At 43.4% G+C, this 16015-nt stretch overlaps 1 protein-coding gene across 5 annotated transcripts; it reads left to right on the forward strand.

The window, feature by feature from the left end:
• The first annotated feature begins 1219 nt into the window (after positions 1 to 1219).
• On the forward strand, positions 1220 to 16013 carry LOC117639614. 5 transcript variants are annotated; one of them, XM_034375460.1, is made up of 7 exons: positions 1220 to 1258; positions 1595 to 1731; positions 8103 to 9237; positions 10310 to 10521; positions 10798 to 10942; positions 13129 to 13437; positions 15698 to 16013. In XM_034375460.1, exons 1-7 carry the CDS (start codon positions 1250 to 1252, stop codon positions 15848 to 15850), a joined length of 2100 nt encoding a protein of 699 aa, XP_034231351.1. In that variant the 5' UTR covers positions 1220 to 1249; the 3' UTR covers positions 15851 to 16013. The 5 variants fall into 5 exon arrangements, with proteins under 5 accessions (XP_034231351.1, XP_034231360.1, XP_034231376.1 ...); XM_034375469.1 differs by having other exon boundaries at positions 10810 to 10942; XM_034375485.1 differs by lacking the exons at positions 1220 to 1258; positions 1595 to 1731 and adding an exon at positions 1806 to 2046.
• Positions 16014 to 16015: the final 2 nt, after the last annotated feature.

A 16015-nucleotide genomic window follows, 5' to 3' on the forward strand; every position in this document is an offset into this window, starting at 1 on the left:
TTGCAGGGGTAAAATGAATGGTATCACTTTCTCTATGCATTTTTGATCTTTTCTTTGATCCTTAATTATAATTTACATCAGGGGCATCCCAGACTAATTACACTGTGGCAAAGAGGTACGGAAAATCCTGTTAATTTTTTTGCCAGGATTCTCCGTAGCCCTCTTATCAATATTCTCCGTAGGCTCTTACAGTATTCTCCGTAGGGCCGTACAGTATTCTCTGTAAGTCCGCACAGTCTTCTCCGTAGGACCTCGAAGACTGTATAGTCCTACGGAGAATACTGTAAGGCCCTACGGAGAATACTGTGCGGTCCTACAGAAAATACTGTAAGAGCCTACGGAGAATATTGATAAGGGGGCTACGGAGAATTACCACAAGCTGTTTACAGAATTTTCCGTAGCTTTTTGCCACAGTGTAGCAGGTCGCGTAGGTGACCATTGCCGATTTCGTTCCTTTTGTGGTAATATGTTACCTATCACTGGGGTTAGATGACCCTAAATTTTAAGGTCGAAATATGAATACTTCCGGAGATATCGCAATTTGAAATTTTCTCATCTCATTCATAATATCTCATTGAAAAATCAAGTCTGCAATGAAACGTCAAGAGATTTGATGAAAAGTCAAAACGTGAAACTACAAATTTAGTGTGGTTTTGAAAATTTATAACCAAGATATAAACTTTCATGTCGGTCTTTGACTTGTGATGGGCAGGTTTTGATGGCTCTTACATTGCCCGGGTGGAAGGAACTTCAGGTTTGACTGAGTTTGAACCCAATCGTGATTCGGAATATTCCTATGCTCTTCCCTGAGTAATGTAGCTTGATGATATGAGTAGTAAATCAAACGTTGCACCAAAAAAGAATTTTAGTATCATTAAACGCAAACTGTGGTCAATCCACTGCTCATATGGTGCGGCCTGTCAGCCACCTGGGCTCAAAGTCAGGTTTCAAGAAGCTGCCGCTAGGTGGCGTTTGGAGCGCCGTGTTCGTTCACTAATAAGTTTTGCCTATTCATTTAAGTAAAATTAATATTTTTTTCCTTGGTTACCTAAGTGAATATCTACTCTAGACGTATGCTAAAAGTGTTGAACAAAATATTACTATGAAGTCGAGAAAAACGCAGAACCATGTTGCGACTCGCTGGCTCCTATAGTCGGCCATTAGGTTAGGTCCAGCGAGAGCCTCCTCGTGGATGTGGTACAACGTGCCCCCAACCCATCTCACTGAGTATCACTCCGAGTTAAGATCGATGTCTAAGGTGGACTTAGCCCTCTTGCAATTTTTAGATCTGGTTTGGAACTAAGAGTCAAGATACCGGTCGAGATTCCATAACCCGTTTATGAAATACAATACCACAAATCGGAAACGAAATGTCAAAACTTGCATACGAATTTTCATTAACAATTTAATGAAGTTTCACAGCACATTGCTATGACATTTCTTGGCGATTTTCTGCAATGAAATTTATTTCATTGCAGAAAATCGCCATCGAAATTTTTGTCATTGCAGAAAATCGCCATGAAATTTCAGAACAGAAAAAAGGATAATAATTACATTAACGTGTTATGAAATTTTAATCCGAATTTTTTAACAGTGTATGCAGGGAGGTCCTCAATACATACTCACAAGTTTTCAGACGTGGACTTACACACCTTTGTCCGAAAACAAGTGTCACGCCATAAAAAATGGCATGACAGAAAAGCCATTGCAAAAATCGGCGTGTTACGCCAGGTATGTATGTATATGTGTGTGTGTGTGTGTGTGTGTGTGTGTCCGCTTCTGGCTCAGACGCGCGCTGTGTTTAGGCCTGCTCTCCGCTTGCCACTGCTGACGCGACGCATCCCTTGGCCGGTGTCGAGTGCACGGCGCACGGGGCTATCAGTTCCAGGACTCCGCTCTGCGGCGGCGGCTGCGTGCGACCCCTCCCCCTCCCCCTGCCACAGCCACAGCCCGCCAGACCGACGTCTCCAACGGAACAGCCGAGCCCTGCCAGTCGGCCAAGAGCTCGTGAGTGCGTGACACCTCCACGGAAGGTCTCCCGCACAAGTAAGTCGGAATCACTCTTAAATAAAAGCCTGCGAAGCATTTGCTTCATAACCACTGTAAATACAAAGGCAATACTTTTAGTACCTTTTTAAGCGATACAATTGAGTATCGCTAAAAAACGGCTTTACGGGAAAGTATTGCCTTCAGAACGGCGTTACACAAAAGTATCGCCAAGATGTGGCGATACTTTGGAGTACTGCCACGATTTGGCAATAAACGTTGAACAAATCAAGGGGACGAGTTCTTAGTTCAATGCCGTGGTTTTGGCGATACCCGAAAGTATCGCCAAATTTTGGCGACACTTCTGTGTATCGCCGTTCTGAAGGCAATACTTTTCCGTAAGGCCGTTTATTAGCGATACCCAATTGTATCATCAAAAAATGTACTTAAGTACGGTATCGCCTTTGCATTTGCAGTGACTGCGGAGAAAATGAAGGCATGGTACAATTGCTTCGCATTATGAAGAAATGCTTCGTATTACGAAAGACTCTTCTTCATAATACGAAGCGTTTCTTCGTAGAAACAATGCCTTCATTTTCTTCGTATTACGAATCGATTCTTCGGAGAGCTTTTACTGTGATTCGTGTGCTGAGCGCTGGCTGAGCGTCGATTTTCAGACGCGAACGTACTGGCGTAACCGCGGCCGTTACGGTAGTGTGGGATTAACTTCGCTGTGGCTTACACAAAATCTGTGTGTGTGCGGAGTGCGCTCCTCAAAACGCGTGCTTTCAACACGGTGAAAGTGCCGCCTTGAAAGTCAAGTGGATGTCTTGGTCGTTGTCCCAAGGAGTTTGAGTGAATCTACCAAGTTGCGCAAATTGATGCCTCCTAGTAGAAATGGATTCGTCCCGTCAAGACAAGCCAAATATGTCAACGCATGTCGTAGGTTTGGATGGGAAATGAAATGGCTACACTGTTAAAAAAATTCTGAAAATTCAGACCGAAAGTGTCAGACTTGTCCGTCTGAATTTCGTTTTCAGACTAGAGTCCTAATATTTGGACCCCAGGTCTAAAAATACGGACCTTGTAGTCTGAAAAAAATTTCAGACGCGGCGGTCTGAAAATTCAGACTTAACAAGGTTTAATAATTTGCCCTGCGAGTCTGAAAGTAGAATTCAGCGCCCGGTCTAAATTTTCTGCCCGACTCGTCTGACTCCCGCCCTCTCTCTCTACACACGCTGCCTTAATCGGACTGCCCCGAAGGTAGCACCTTGAGCCCCAGAGTAGCCCTCTTTATGGCGCTCTGGGAGCACCTTGACCAGCTAAGCTAGTAGGCCCGAAAGCGATCTAGTTTGTCTCGGACTTGTTCGGCTGAGTCCGTTCGGCACCGAGCAGGGCCGAGCACCGAGCCGAGCCCAGTGCAGCGGCCGCAGGACTGTCCCCGCCGGTGCATTCTCGGAAAGTCCGGCGAGGCAGGGCCGGCTGGAGGCGCCCTCTGATTGGCTCGGCAGGAGGGGAGCGCTAATCCGTCGGCAACTCGGAATGTTTTGGCCGACCCGGCGCCCTGCACGCAAAACATCAGTCTCCAGCAGTCTTCCAAGGTGCACACATCGCGTGTATTTTGCGTCAGGTCCACTCGCTCGGCGCGCTGAAGTCATGTCGACGGAAAGAAGTGCATTTTAGTTCGAAGTGTTTTCTGCTGATGACCCTTCTTGACGCTGTAGTGACTCTGCGCTCGCTGTACGCATCTCCCGAAACTGAAGGGGCGGGCGGTGAGAGGGCGAGAGGTGTTCTAAGTTATTCGCCTCTCCCTGTTCACACTCGTCCCCAAAGTGCCTTCATCGGATATTAGTTCAAACTTCTGGTTGGACGAATCTGATACGTTCACTTCGTGTGCACCGGTGCGTGTTGGATCGTGTGCTTGCCACAGTGAGTTAATTGTTACAACCAAGGTTTGAGTTGATTTTGCAATGATAAGCAAAGAAATTTATGGTTATGATGACTAAAGTGACCAAAGTGACTTTATAACTTTTTTAAAAAAAAAATACTTGTCTCATAACCTGGATAAAAGTTCCTTTCCATTGCATTAACTCATGCACTAAGAGTTGTACACCACCTTATTTTAGTTTCTGAGTTATGGATGTTTACGTTAACTTTTAGTCGTTTCTCTCAAATTTTCCTCACGACAAAGGATTAGCGACCCAGTCTTCATATTACTGTAATTATATCTATTTTTGCAAAGGAAATAGATAGCTTTTTTAAAAAAATATCTCCCTTAGTTTTTCTGAAACACCATAAACCAATAATAAGGCAAAATCTTTTAAATTTGAAGAAAAATAAAAGTGGGCCTGATAAGTTAGCTTTTTAAAAGCTAATACAGCCTCTCCTGGACTTGTATTTTCAAATTTGACAACGCTTTCTTTTTCATATGCAAAAATAGATATAATTGCAAGAATCTGAAGGCTGGGTAGCTAATCCTTTGTCGTGAGAAGAATTTGGAGGAAACGACTAAAAGTTTACGTAAACCTCCATAACTCAGAAACTAATTAGAGTTGGAGTCCCCAACTTTGAGAATAAATTTATCTAATAGTGGTGGAATTTTGACCTCAAAATGAACTTCCTGTGACAAATATTTCTAGGACATGCAAGTTTCACTTGACAGTATCCTTAAGGTTACAAAATTGACTTTTACTAGCCTCAGCAATTTTCATCCTTCTTAAAGCATTGGTTGGATCAACTTTCATATATTACCTTGCCCGCACTGCGCACAAAGAGGGAGGCGAGGGGTATGGGAGTGAACTGCTGAAAGCAAATTCAGACCAGGAAGCCCTTTTTTAAGAAATAAGACATCTCAATTTTAAGCTCAACAAATTCCTAAATTTCAAAGTCCAGCGGTCTTAATACCAATTCAGACTAGAGGTCTTAATCCATATTCAGACTTGTGGTCTGAATTCACAGGTCTGAATTTTCAGACCGCATGTTTCTGAAAAAGTTGGTCTGAAAATTAGGAGTGCCTTTTGCGAAATTTTCTTCAGTTCATTTAGTCTGAATTTTCAGAATTTTTTTTTAACAGTGTAGTTATCTTCAAAATTTGTAAAATGGCCAAAAATGGCCTTCTTAGTAATTATGAAGCTCAATAACGTGTTTAGGGTGGGAAATCCATCCTTACCTATATGATGTGAAGACATTTTCTTTCGTCTTGTCGAGACGAATCCGTTTCTGTAAGAAGTTTCCGGCCACGACTGCGGGTTGTGGCTTCCGGTCCTGACCTTCTCTGAATACCCTGTTGGTTGATGTCCTTGTCACATTATGCTGTAGACAATAAGGAGCGGGTCTAGGCATTGAACAAAAGCAAGAAGCCGTCATATGGACCGAAAAAAAAAATCGGGCAAGCTGCTTATTCATTGGGTGTCGTAACAGCACACACTAAATGTATTTGTTCATCTGTGAACGTGGTTTCACAATTTTGAACATGCGAGCTCATTCGTTCATTATTGTGCGCAGAATCTCACAAATTCAAGTGAAAGTGCTTGCACGACAAGCAGGTTTGCTTTCAATTGTGTGAGGCCAGAAATTGTTCAAACTAACGACGAAGTGTGCTCTAATTTTGACAGCAGAGGTGAAACAAAGGCAACGAATTTATACCCTCACAGGGCGTAAACGTTTTACGCCCCACACTGTAAGGGGAAGTCGTATTTTTACAACTTTATTTTACATGAATCCATCGTAATTTTACAAAATAAACTCGTAATTTTACGAACGTATTCGTCATTGGCTAAATACAAACAGAAATTTCACAATGTTACACGGATTTTTACGGTTAACCTTGTAAAATTACGAACTATAGCTGTAATTTTACGAAGAATGTCGTCATTTCACGAACGAAAGTTGTCATATTACAAGCATTTTACAAGTTTAATTGTAAATTAATGAGTAATTCCCTGTTAATTCTATAGGACGAATTGTTCGTAAAATTACAAATGTTTGTTGAATTACAAAGAAAAATCGTAATTTAACAAGGAAAAATCGTAAATATACAAAGAAAGTCGCAAAATTTTCAAGGTACATTATTAGTTCTATTTTCACGTTTTTTTTTTGTCGAGGCAAACCAAGACCAACCTGAAAATGATATGGTTGAAGATTTGAATTATAACGACTGTACTCATTAACTTACGAACAATTTGTACTATAGAATTAACAGGGAAATACTCGTTACTTTACATCAAAATCCCTAACAGTGCATCCTTTGTTTTACCAGTGAGGACTTTCCGATGTTTTTAGGTGTCACTTCTCAAATCATGGTTCTGACTCTCACTGGGATCTCTTTATGAAAGTCCATCACTGAGGAAAAAGTCTGGTTAAAAGTACCAGACCAATCCTAGTTAAACGAGTACTAGTTACTCATACGAGAATCCTAGTAACTCTCACCAGATGATCAGTTGCAGTAACCAGATCGGGTGTTGTGACATTTACCAGGTGTCTGGTTAATAATCCTGGTAAATTTTACCAGACTGTTCCGTAATTGGCACCATACGTAAAACTTCGAAATATTCGTTTCAATTGAAATGTTCGGGTGTCAAAAAGTAAACTGCAACCGGTTTCGTTATTTTCGGAGTCTTAAATCCGAAAGAAACACTAGGAGTATTTCCCTGAGCCAGACACGTAGAGAGTCACCTGGTGGGGATCCCCTCGACCCACAGGCGACGTGGTGGCGCAGTGGTAACGTGCCCGTCTCACAAGTGTCAGATCCCGGTTCGAATCCGGAGGAGAGGAGGAGGGAAAAAAACAATTCAGAGGTTGTTCGTTAACGAAATCGACGTCACATCAGGTTTCATCACTACGAAAAAATATTTTATTAAATTTTGGACTTCTTACTTCAGTTTTGTAAGCACATTAACTAACCAGGATGTTTGGTAAAAACTACCAGAAGAGGACCTGGCGGCATTGTGAGGATAACTATAAATCTGGTACGGTTTACTAGACTGAGGCCAACTAGACAGTTTAGTATTTTTTACCAGAATTCTAGTTGAGTTATATTCTATCAGACAGTCTGGTATTTGGTACCAGGATTCTGGTTATCGTTACTAGACTTTTTTTTTCAGTGCAGCCTTTGAAATTTGCACGCGCATGACCTTACGAAGTATTCTGAGTACATGCAAGGTACAAACAATACACTCTCATTCCAGGAACGTGACATCACGCTGAAACGGACGTGACAAAATGTCACGTTCGTTTGAGCATTGTGTCAGATTCGTCTGGGTGTGAATTGGCCAAAAACTAGCTTGTTCACATTCAAACGAATGTGACACAATGCACAAACGAACGTGACATTTTGTCAGTGATGTCACGTTCCTGGAATGAGAGTGTTCATGGAGGTAGTTCGTATATTACGAATTAAGCTTATTTGTGCTTTAAATACTTTGTAATGTCAAGCTTCTTTTCTTTGCAAGGCCTAAAATAATTTGTAAGGTTTTCAGAGTGTGCACTCCATGACCTAGTTCACGCTGAATGTATTTGTACAATTTTGAACGTGGTCTCGCAAAAGCTTAAACATGTGAATTTTTCATGCAATACTGCACGCAGAGTCACTCAAATCCGTGCGAAATTGCGTATAAATTTGTACGTACAGCACGTACCCTCAAAATTCCACGTCGAATGCACTGAGAATCCAAACGCTATGAGTATATCGTCAAGGTGCAGTGTTTTACCATCCCCACCCCATGCATTAGGATAGGGGCGCACTGTGCAAAAAAATCACAGTGAATCTCGTTAATTTTTTGGCCAGGACCGGAACGTAGGATTTACCGTGCCCGGCTACTGGATTTACTGTAGTTTGTACAGGATATTCCGTACTCCACTTGGCACAGTAAATCCCGCCCAAAGTACAGTGTATCCTGTATAAAATTACAGGATATCCCGTACTCTGAACTACAGGGTTAGCTGTACTTATCGTTAAAAGATTTATTGTGTTTTTTTGTTTCGGACAGTGCGTGTTGCACGTACGGGTGTTACCTCAATGCTTTGCACCATGCGTGCTATGTTTAGCGTTTGGAATCTCATTGTAATTTTTCTAAGGAATTTAGTGTGTACACGAGCCTTTTCTGTCCACACTACAGGGTGAAGATCTCGGTGAAAATGGACCCTCTGTCGCTTCTACCTATGGAAGTGTGGCGTTTGATTTTCAAGATGCTGCCCCTCGACGACCGAGTCACAGCCGGCCAAGTCAGTCGCAGCTGGAGGCAGTTCTTCAGGAATCCAATGATGTGGGTCGGCGTCGTCTTGGAAGTGGGTGAGGATCCGAAGCACATCAAGCCCAGCTTCGCCCATGACGACGATAGCGAAGAGAGCAGCGAGTGGGAGGATGTCGAGGATGAGGACAGTTCAGGCGGTAGTGACAATGACCCAAGTGAAAGTATGGAGGAAAGTGATGCTGACAGTAGTGAGGATGATTGCGCAGATGACAAAAGTGGGGATGATAAAAGTAAAGCTGCCATTAGTGGGAATGATAAAAGTGAAGTTGTTAATAGTGGGGATGAGGAAAGTGAAGCTGCCAATAGAGAGAATGATAAAAGTGAAGCTAATAGTGGGGATGAGGAAAGTGAAGCTGACAATAGTGGGAATGATAAAAGTGAAGCTGTTAATAGTGGGGATGAGGAAAGTGAAGCTGACAATAGTGGGGATGATCAAAGTAAAGGCAAAGATGAACAAAGTAAAGCTGACAATTGTGGGGGCGACAGTGAAGGCAATAGTATTGATGATGAAAGCGAAGCTGTCAATTTGGAAGATGGCCATCAAGGATGCGACGATGTTGAGGGAAGCCATGAAGATTGCGATGGTACTGACAGGAACGCGAGTGGCGGTGACGACAAGCATGGCACTAGCGGCATTTCTGAAGATGAACACGTTGGCAGCGTCACCGGCTATAGTAAATCACAGTGTAGTGACGACGCGAAGGACGCTGAAGCCGGCAAACAAGATCCCGGAGTGCAAGAGAACATCAGTCGAGACTTGGCTAACGGAGGAAAGAGTTCCGAGGCAAAGGCAAATGGTCCAAGTGACGAGAGCAACGTAACCGGGAAAGGACTCGCTGGCAACGAAACTGCGGAGAAACCTGCGTGTCTGCCAGGGCGCGCAGTGGACCGCACCTCTTGCAGGGTATTGCGGGCAGCACCTTGCCTGAGGGCGATCGTGGTCCGAGGCTGGCGCGTCAGCGCGCCGATCATGAAGGCACTCATGGAGACTACAGCTAAGGTGGGTTTTTCTTCCACACTTTGAAAATTTTGCGTGTCACTTGATGACAATCGCAAAGCTACATTTCCTTACAAGAATGTCATAGAAACACTCCATGGCAGAGTTGTCACTCCCATGCAATAAGTATAAGAACTCTGATGAAAATGTTATCCACGATTTTGTCCTAAAGTGCACTGTAAAAAATAACTGGAATTTTCTTATGCCATTGGCTGAGGAAATTTCCTAACCCAAACTTTTGGCATAAAAACCCATAGCAGACAAATCCCATTTGCTGAACGCATTTAAATGGGCAAGGTGCCTTCTCTTAGCCACGGTCGAGGGAAAATTGGTAGGCCACAGCGAAATGAATTTTAGATTTCATGGCTAACGAAACTTCGAGTGCGTGGCTCAAGAGTAACACGACGGTTCCCACAAAATTTTTTCACCGAGTGAGTCACACTTTCGGCTCAAGTCCCACACTGTAAAAAGTTTTCTCGTGAATAAACGAAAAAAGTTTGGGTAATTTTCTTTTACGAACTGATCGTAGTTTTACAAAAATGTCGTTTATATACGGCACATGTCGTATATTTTCGAAATGTTTTCGGCCCATTATCAAGATTTTCAGATTCAACAAACGTGCTGTGAAAAATCTACCAAAAAATATTTTTTTTCTCCGTAACAACAAATGTCTCAGTTCAAAAAGTTCACGAAATGTTTTCATATATAAACGACAACTTCGCAAAAGAAAATTACCCAAACTTTTTTCGTTGTTTTTGGACATTTCGTAAAGCCTCACTAAACAAAACATTTCGTAGTGATTTTGTCTGTAAATTCGCCAATTTAGGAAGATTTCTCTCTCTTTACGAAGTGATTATGTAGGGTTACGATACATTTTGTAATGATCTTGTAGGATTGCGATACACTTTGTAAATTGAAAAAACAATAACAATTTTTTTATGAAACATATCGTGAACTAATATTTCGTAAATTCACGATATTTTTTACAGTGCATTTAGCGTGAAAGAAGCTACGGGTCCGTGATTTTGACAGCCTTCTCCACCGGTCTTCTGGCTCACTCTGTTTGGTTCGGCAGGTCACCTGTCTCAACTTCACGACCTTCATCGCCGCGCCGAAGGACGCTGAGAAGATCGTGAGCAAGTTGGGGCTGCACTTGGAAGAGCTGCACTTTCGAGAAGCCTCCCGCCAGCTCTTGGAACTGCTGTCCGTCCTCAGAGTGCCGCGGCTGCGGAACTTCGCCGCGGACTCTGTGGCCGAGTGTCCCCTGGGCTCCGACCTTTACTTTGCGTTAGTATAAAGGCGTAAGATACTCGAAAAAGCCCGTAATGCATGTCGAACTGTGTCGTACAATTTTTGTACGTGTTCTCGCACAATTTTGTGCTTATGTGCTCTCCATTTAAATTTGCTGGCGACCGCCTGAATTTGTGCGATTCTGCAGAAAACTTCGCACGAGAAAAGTCGCAGGTTTAAAATTGTGCGAGAGCTCGTTCAGAATGGTACCAATACTGTCAGTGTGTAGGACATAACGGTCTACGCAAGGAGTGGCAGCATGTATGTCGTCAGCTATGTTCACAGTGTGTCCTGGATCAAGCACCCGTTACCTGCACCGACGCCTGCTCCACTGGTGGCTTTCATCAAGGCCCACTCTTCAACACTCCGTTATTTGACCATCGGTAACATGTGGTCCTGGGTGACCCACACCATGCAGGTATGGACATCCTAACGGACATTTGTTGTTCCCTGAACTTCCACCCCTCGTAAGAAAACTATCCTCGCTAGCCTGGTCGCTAGAACACCGTCCTAACTCGCCAGGGTGCTAGGAAACCGTGTGGTAATGGTCTAAACTTCCTTCCGCTCCCTGTCAAAGTTATCCTCAATCAAGTTAAGATACACTGAAACGTGGTCCAGACCCCATCACTGGTGTGGTCAGATGGGTACCATTTTGACCACACCAGTTGGTGTGGTCTTGACCACGTTTGGTGCGTTTTGTGTGATCTAGACCCAGGGGGTGGCAACGGCCTAGGGAGAGCGTGAAGCGATGCTCGCGCCGCAGTGCAGAGGTTGCGCACTTGTTCGAGATCATGAAAACTAGACAGTGTGTTTCGAAACGCTTTGCACCGATGGAAAGGGCTTGAAATTTAGAGTGTATTAGGCTAATTGCTCTTTTCGAAACTCCCCCCTGACTCTTTGTTAAGGTGCAGTGAAAACACCGAAAAACATGAGAAATCATAAAATTCAGGAAAAACTCGAATGCGCCATTTTGATGTAATGATCCCGCCCTTGTGTTCGGTTGAATTGGAAGTATCGGGCAGTCTACTACGCCTAATGCACCTTAAATTTTGTCCTCTTTTGGTCTGCGCAAAGCGTTTTGCAATCAACGGGCTAGATCTTCCAATCGAAGCAAAATAGGTAACCCCCGCACCTCCCTCGCGCATGGCTTCACGCGCTTCCTAGGCCGTTGTTGCCCCCTGTCTAGACCACACCAACCGGTGTGGTCAAAATGGCATCCATTTGACCACACCGCATTTGGTGCGGTCTAGACCACGTTAAGTTTTTCAGTGTAGTCTCCCGACTTTCGTGCGAGTTCTGATGGTCTTTTAGCACCCCAGCGAATTAGGATTGTTTCCTAGCGCCCAGGCGAGTTAGGTTGGTTTTCTTGGGAGGGGTCGACGTGTAAACTTACAACTTGAATTGTCACGAAAAGCGTTGCTATTTTACGACGAAAGTCTTGGGAGACAACGTTTCATGGACATGCAGAGGATGTCAATTTTTACTACCTTAACTTCTAAAAAAATTAGTTTTACAAAGAAAGTTGCAACCAAGTTGAAATTCACTCTTGAATGTGGCGTATGTCGCGCTATTTCGGTTACTCCACCGCTAGCTATTTCGGATTATTTTCGGGTATTGCGACAATGTTTCGTAGCAAATTTCGTGACTATTTCGGAGTTATTTCGCAGTTTTTCATCGTTATTTGCGTATTACATATTTCGGGAGTGATTTTGCTACTTGCAAGTGGGTTGACCTTTGTGGTTAAGTTAATTTGGCTTATGCCTTACATTAAGGTTAGATTTTAACATCTTTCAAAATATTTATCTATTGTTACAAATTTTTGATACGAATGTGTTATACACATTCATAATTTTTGGTACTTAAAATTTTTCTCTGTGCCAGTAGAACAAACTCAAACCTGTGGGTTTTTTTTACTAAGACATGCCTTACATGCCTTAGTAAGAAAAACTAATACTATTTTTCAGTATCAATTTTATATCTATATCAATGAATATTTTGTAAGATTTCAAATTTAAGTGTAGAACCTAGATCTGGCCTGAAGTTACAGCACTTTCCCGAGGGGGCAATCTCTCTCAAAATTGTGACCCGACTACCCCCTATTACGTTCTATTACGCTTTATTACGTTATTACAGAAGTCTTGTTACGTTTCCGAATATCGAGATTTAAGCGAAAATCAGACCCTTAGAACGGAAAACTCAGGAAATTTTGGCTATTACCCTATTACTATAGTATATTACGCAAGGAATAGGTGACCCGACTATTACGCGAGTGATTTCCCCCTCGGCACTTTCCACTGCAAGAAAAAGTGTGAACAGTACAACAAAGGTATGAAGAAAATAGTGAAAAAGAGTAACGAGGATTGTAGAAAGTACAGCGTGACTTGTACTAAAAAATCTTCCTGGTTTTCCCAGGAACTTCCTGGAAATCGCAATGTCTTCACTACAGGCTACCTGGAAAAACTAGGAACATTTTTGCCGTGTTCAAAGTACGAGGAGGCCTGGACTGACTCTTCACGGTTCCATTGTACCTACAACGTTCAATCTTTTCCAGATGAAAAATTGGTAGGATTTCTTGTAGGATTGTGTTTTTTCTGTCCTTTGCAGGTTATGGAGGCGGTCTCCTCGTGCCGTGGATTGACTCACCTCGGCGTTCTCTGCTCGGAGTTCCTGCGAATAGGTCCCGCTTCTCTCCCGGCGCTGACACATTTGTCCATCAAATTGATGATCCACAACGACGACAAGGTGGACCACCGTCTCTGCCTCGAGCCCCTGCCGCCTTCTCTGGAGGAGTTGGACTTGTCACTTATTTTGGTCGATTTGTCCGAAGTGCTCGACGTCCTGGTGCGTCAGGCACCCAGTCTGCCTAACCTTCGCAAGCTCCACGTTCAGTTCATAGTCCAGGTACCCGACACGGTAAGTCACGCTTTTTCTTTGCGAATCCAAGTGAGGGACGGTCTCGCACTATCATACAAGGGAAAATTTATTGTCACCCGATGTCGAAATCATGCTTGATAGGTTACCACTCCCAAATGATGACATCTTCATCTAAGCTCCTATACTTATTGCATGGGCTTGACAACAATGTTATTAATTGTTTTGATGGCACTGTTGTAAGGAAAATAAACCTTGAAATTTTCATCAAGTGACGACTCAAATTTTCACAGCATACTGTGACTAGAAAACGAAGACCTCGTTTTCTGGTCAGAGTAAGGCTTGTACCACGCGTGTCTGACGCTCACAAGTGTGTGCCACGTTGCAAGCTTGGGATACGTTGCATTGAACCGCGGGGAACTCAAGGTAGAAGATCGGCGAAGTTGCTTCGAGGCAACACAATCTCAACACGATTTGTTTCAGTTTTTTAAGTGGAGGCTTGATCGCGTGCACATCGACCAAGGAAATTCGAAATTTTGATTTCTTTTCCAAGTTTCCTGAGAAATAACGCCTGAAATGCACCAGTTGTCCAAATGATCACTGTAAAAACGGTTGGTAATTTTTGCTACTGGCTGCAAAATTTGTCCACCTAATGTACAAAGAGTCCGGTTGCACCCAGTGGGATACAGAAGGCCACTATACCAGCCCATTTGATAAAATAGATCGACTCGTTGGACAGCAAAATTCGCTATTGGGTGGTTAGCATCGAAACGTACATTTTCGGGCCCCAAACTCCGTAAAAATAAAGTTGGCCCGAACTACTTTTTTCTGGCAGTTTTTGTTTTATTCGACCTTGAAAAGAAATCCTTAAGCCTGCAACAACGCTTTATTTTGACTTTCAGAAAATGGAAAATTACCATGTGTTAAATATGGGAATTTGCAGAAAATTGATCAAGTGTTGCGTAGTTTAGAATCGCGACTTTCACCATACGTATCGGTCACTTGAACATTACTTTTTTAATTTTGTCTGATATAGACATAACTTACTGAACAATTCCATGGGAAATAGAAGTTTCATCATAAACAGTGTAGGGGTCTGAGCGATTTACGGAGCTAAGAATAATTATTCCCTTTTCCCTTATTTCTCTACAAATGCTATGGGGCAAACACCAAAAGTGATGTTGGAGTAACAAGCGACACGGCAAATTCTGCGGCCAGGCTACAAATTCTGGTTGAAGAAAAGTATCGAAATTTTTGCTTTTGGCTCTGCTTCTGCTGTTTAGTTGACGAAACCGGAGGGCAAAAAAGGTCAATAAGCGAGGAACAAAAATTAGGGCACAATTGCTGGTAGAAGGGGTGCCACAACATAAAAATCGTCTTAGACAGTAAAAAGACCAATACTTCCTTTTCAAAAAACAGCTGAGACCAAACTTACAAGTTAATAAATAAGTGAGTTGGGGGCCTTTTAAACTGCGAATCGGGCAAAGGGACGGTTTACGGAGTTCTGAATTTGCGGTCTCATTAAGTCGTTTGCGGGCAGACCCCCGACTCAGTTTAGTCGGTTTCCGTGTGACAGTCTGTCAAGGCTTCCCCGAGGGGCGAATCACTGAGGTGGTGTACTCATGTGCACAAATAGACCCGTTCTCAGTGTACTCACAAGCTCATTAATAGCAAAATTTGCTGGTTTCATGTAGGATTTGGTGTTGAGTTTTGTCGGAAACACTACATAAAGCCTTCAAACGTTTTAAAATGTGAAGTTTATGAGTTGTCGGAGGTGTACTCGCCCGTACTCGTGTATTCATGTGTGTACACCCTCTGCAAACTCAAGTGTGTGCCAGGCATGCACTTCTTGGTGCATGCCTGCAGGCACACACTTCCTGGTGCATGCCTGGCAGGCACACACTTCTTTTCTGCATGCCTGGCAGGCACACACTTGCCGTCGCTTATGCATGCATACAAGCAAGTGTGTGCCTGAGGCATGCACCAGGAAGTGTGTGCCTGCCAGGCATGCAGAAAAGAAGTGTGTGCCTGCCAGGCATGCACCAGGAAGTGTGTGCCTGCAGGCATGCACCAAGAAGTGCATGCCTGGCACACACTTGAGTTTGCAGAGCCAGTACGCTGAGTGATTCACCCCTCGGGCGTCCCTCAATTATGGCACAAACAAGGAGAGAGACATACTTGTAACCTTGTTGCCGCGCATGCTCCTGTCCTCCTTCAATTCCCTTGATTGCCCTAGATCGTGTCAATGCTCTTGTCTTCCCAGTGTTCTCAGATGACGGTGTTGCCCCTTTCTGTGCTTCAGGTGAAACAACTGCAGCGACTTCGGGCAGCGTTCCCGGGCGTCACCGTCAGCAGCGAGGCCCGCATAGACTGCCTGGCCAGGAAGGAAAACCAAAATGTCTTCCGTTGCACTGTCCCAGGTTCCTATATTCCGCCTGCTATTGATTGGTCATAACATGTAAGCGTCTTGAGATTGCAGCCCATTTATATGGCTAAAGGGCACGTAATTTTGGTGATCTGATTTTTAATTTGATAGACATTGTGAAAATTTCCAATCAATTCCTTTTTTATGCTATCGGTTTCAGAGATAATAAAGACTTAAGAAAATTACCTTTCAACA

The sequence above is a fragment of the Thrips palmi genome, unplaced genomic scaffold (genome assembly GCF_012932325.1).
Source record: "Thrips palmi isolate BJ-2018 unplaced genomic scaffold, TpBJ-2018v1 HiC_scaffold_1, whole genome shotgun sequence".
Classification (NCBI taxonomy): Eukaryota; Metazoa; Arthropoda; class Insecta; order Thysanoptera; family Thripidae; genus Thrips; species Thrips palmi.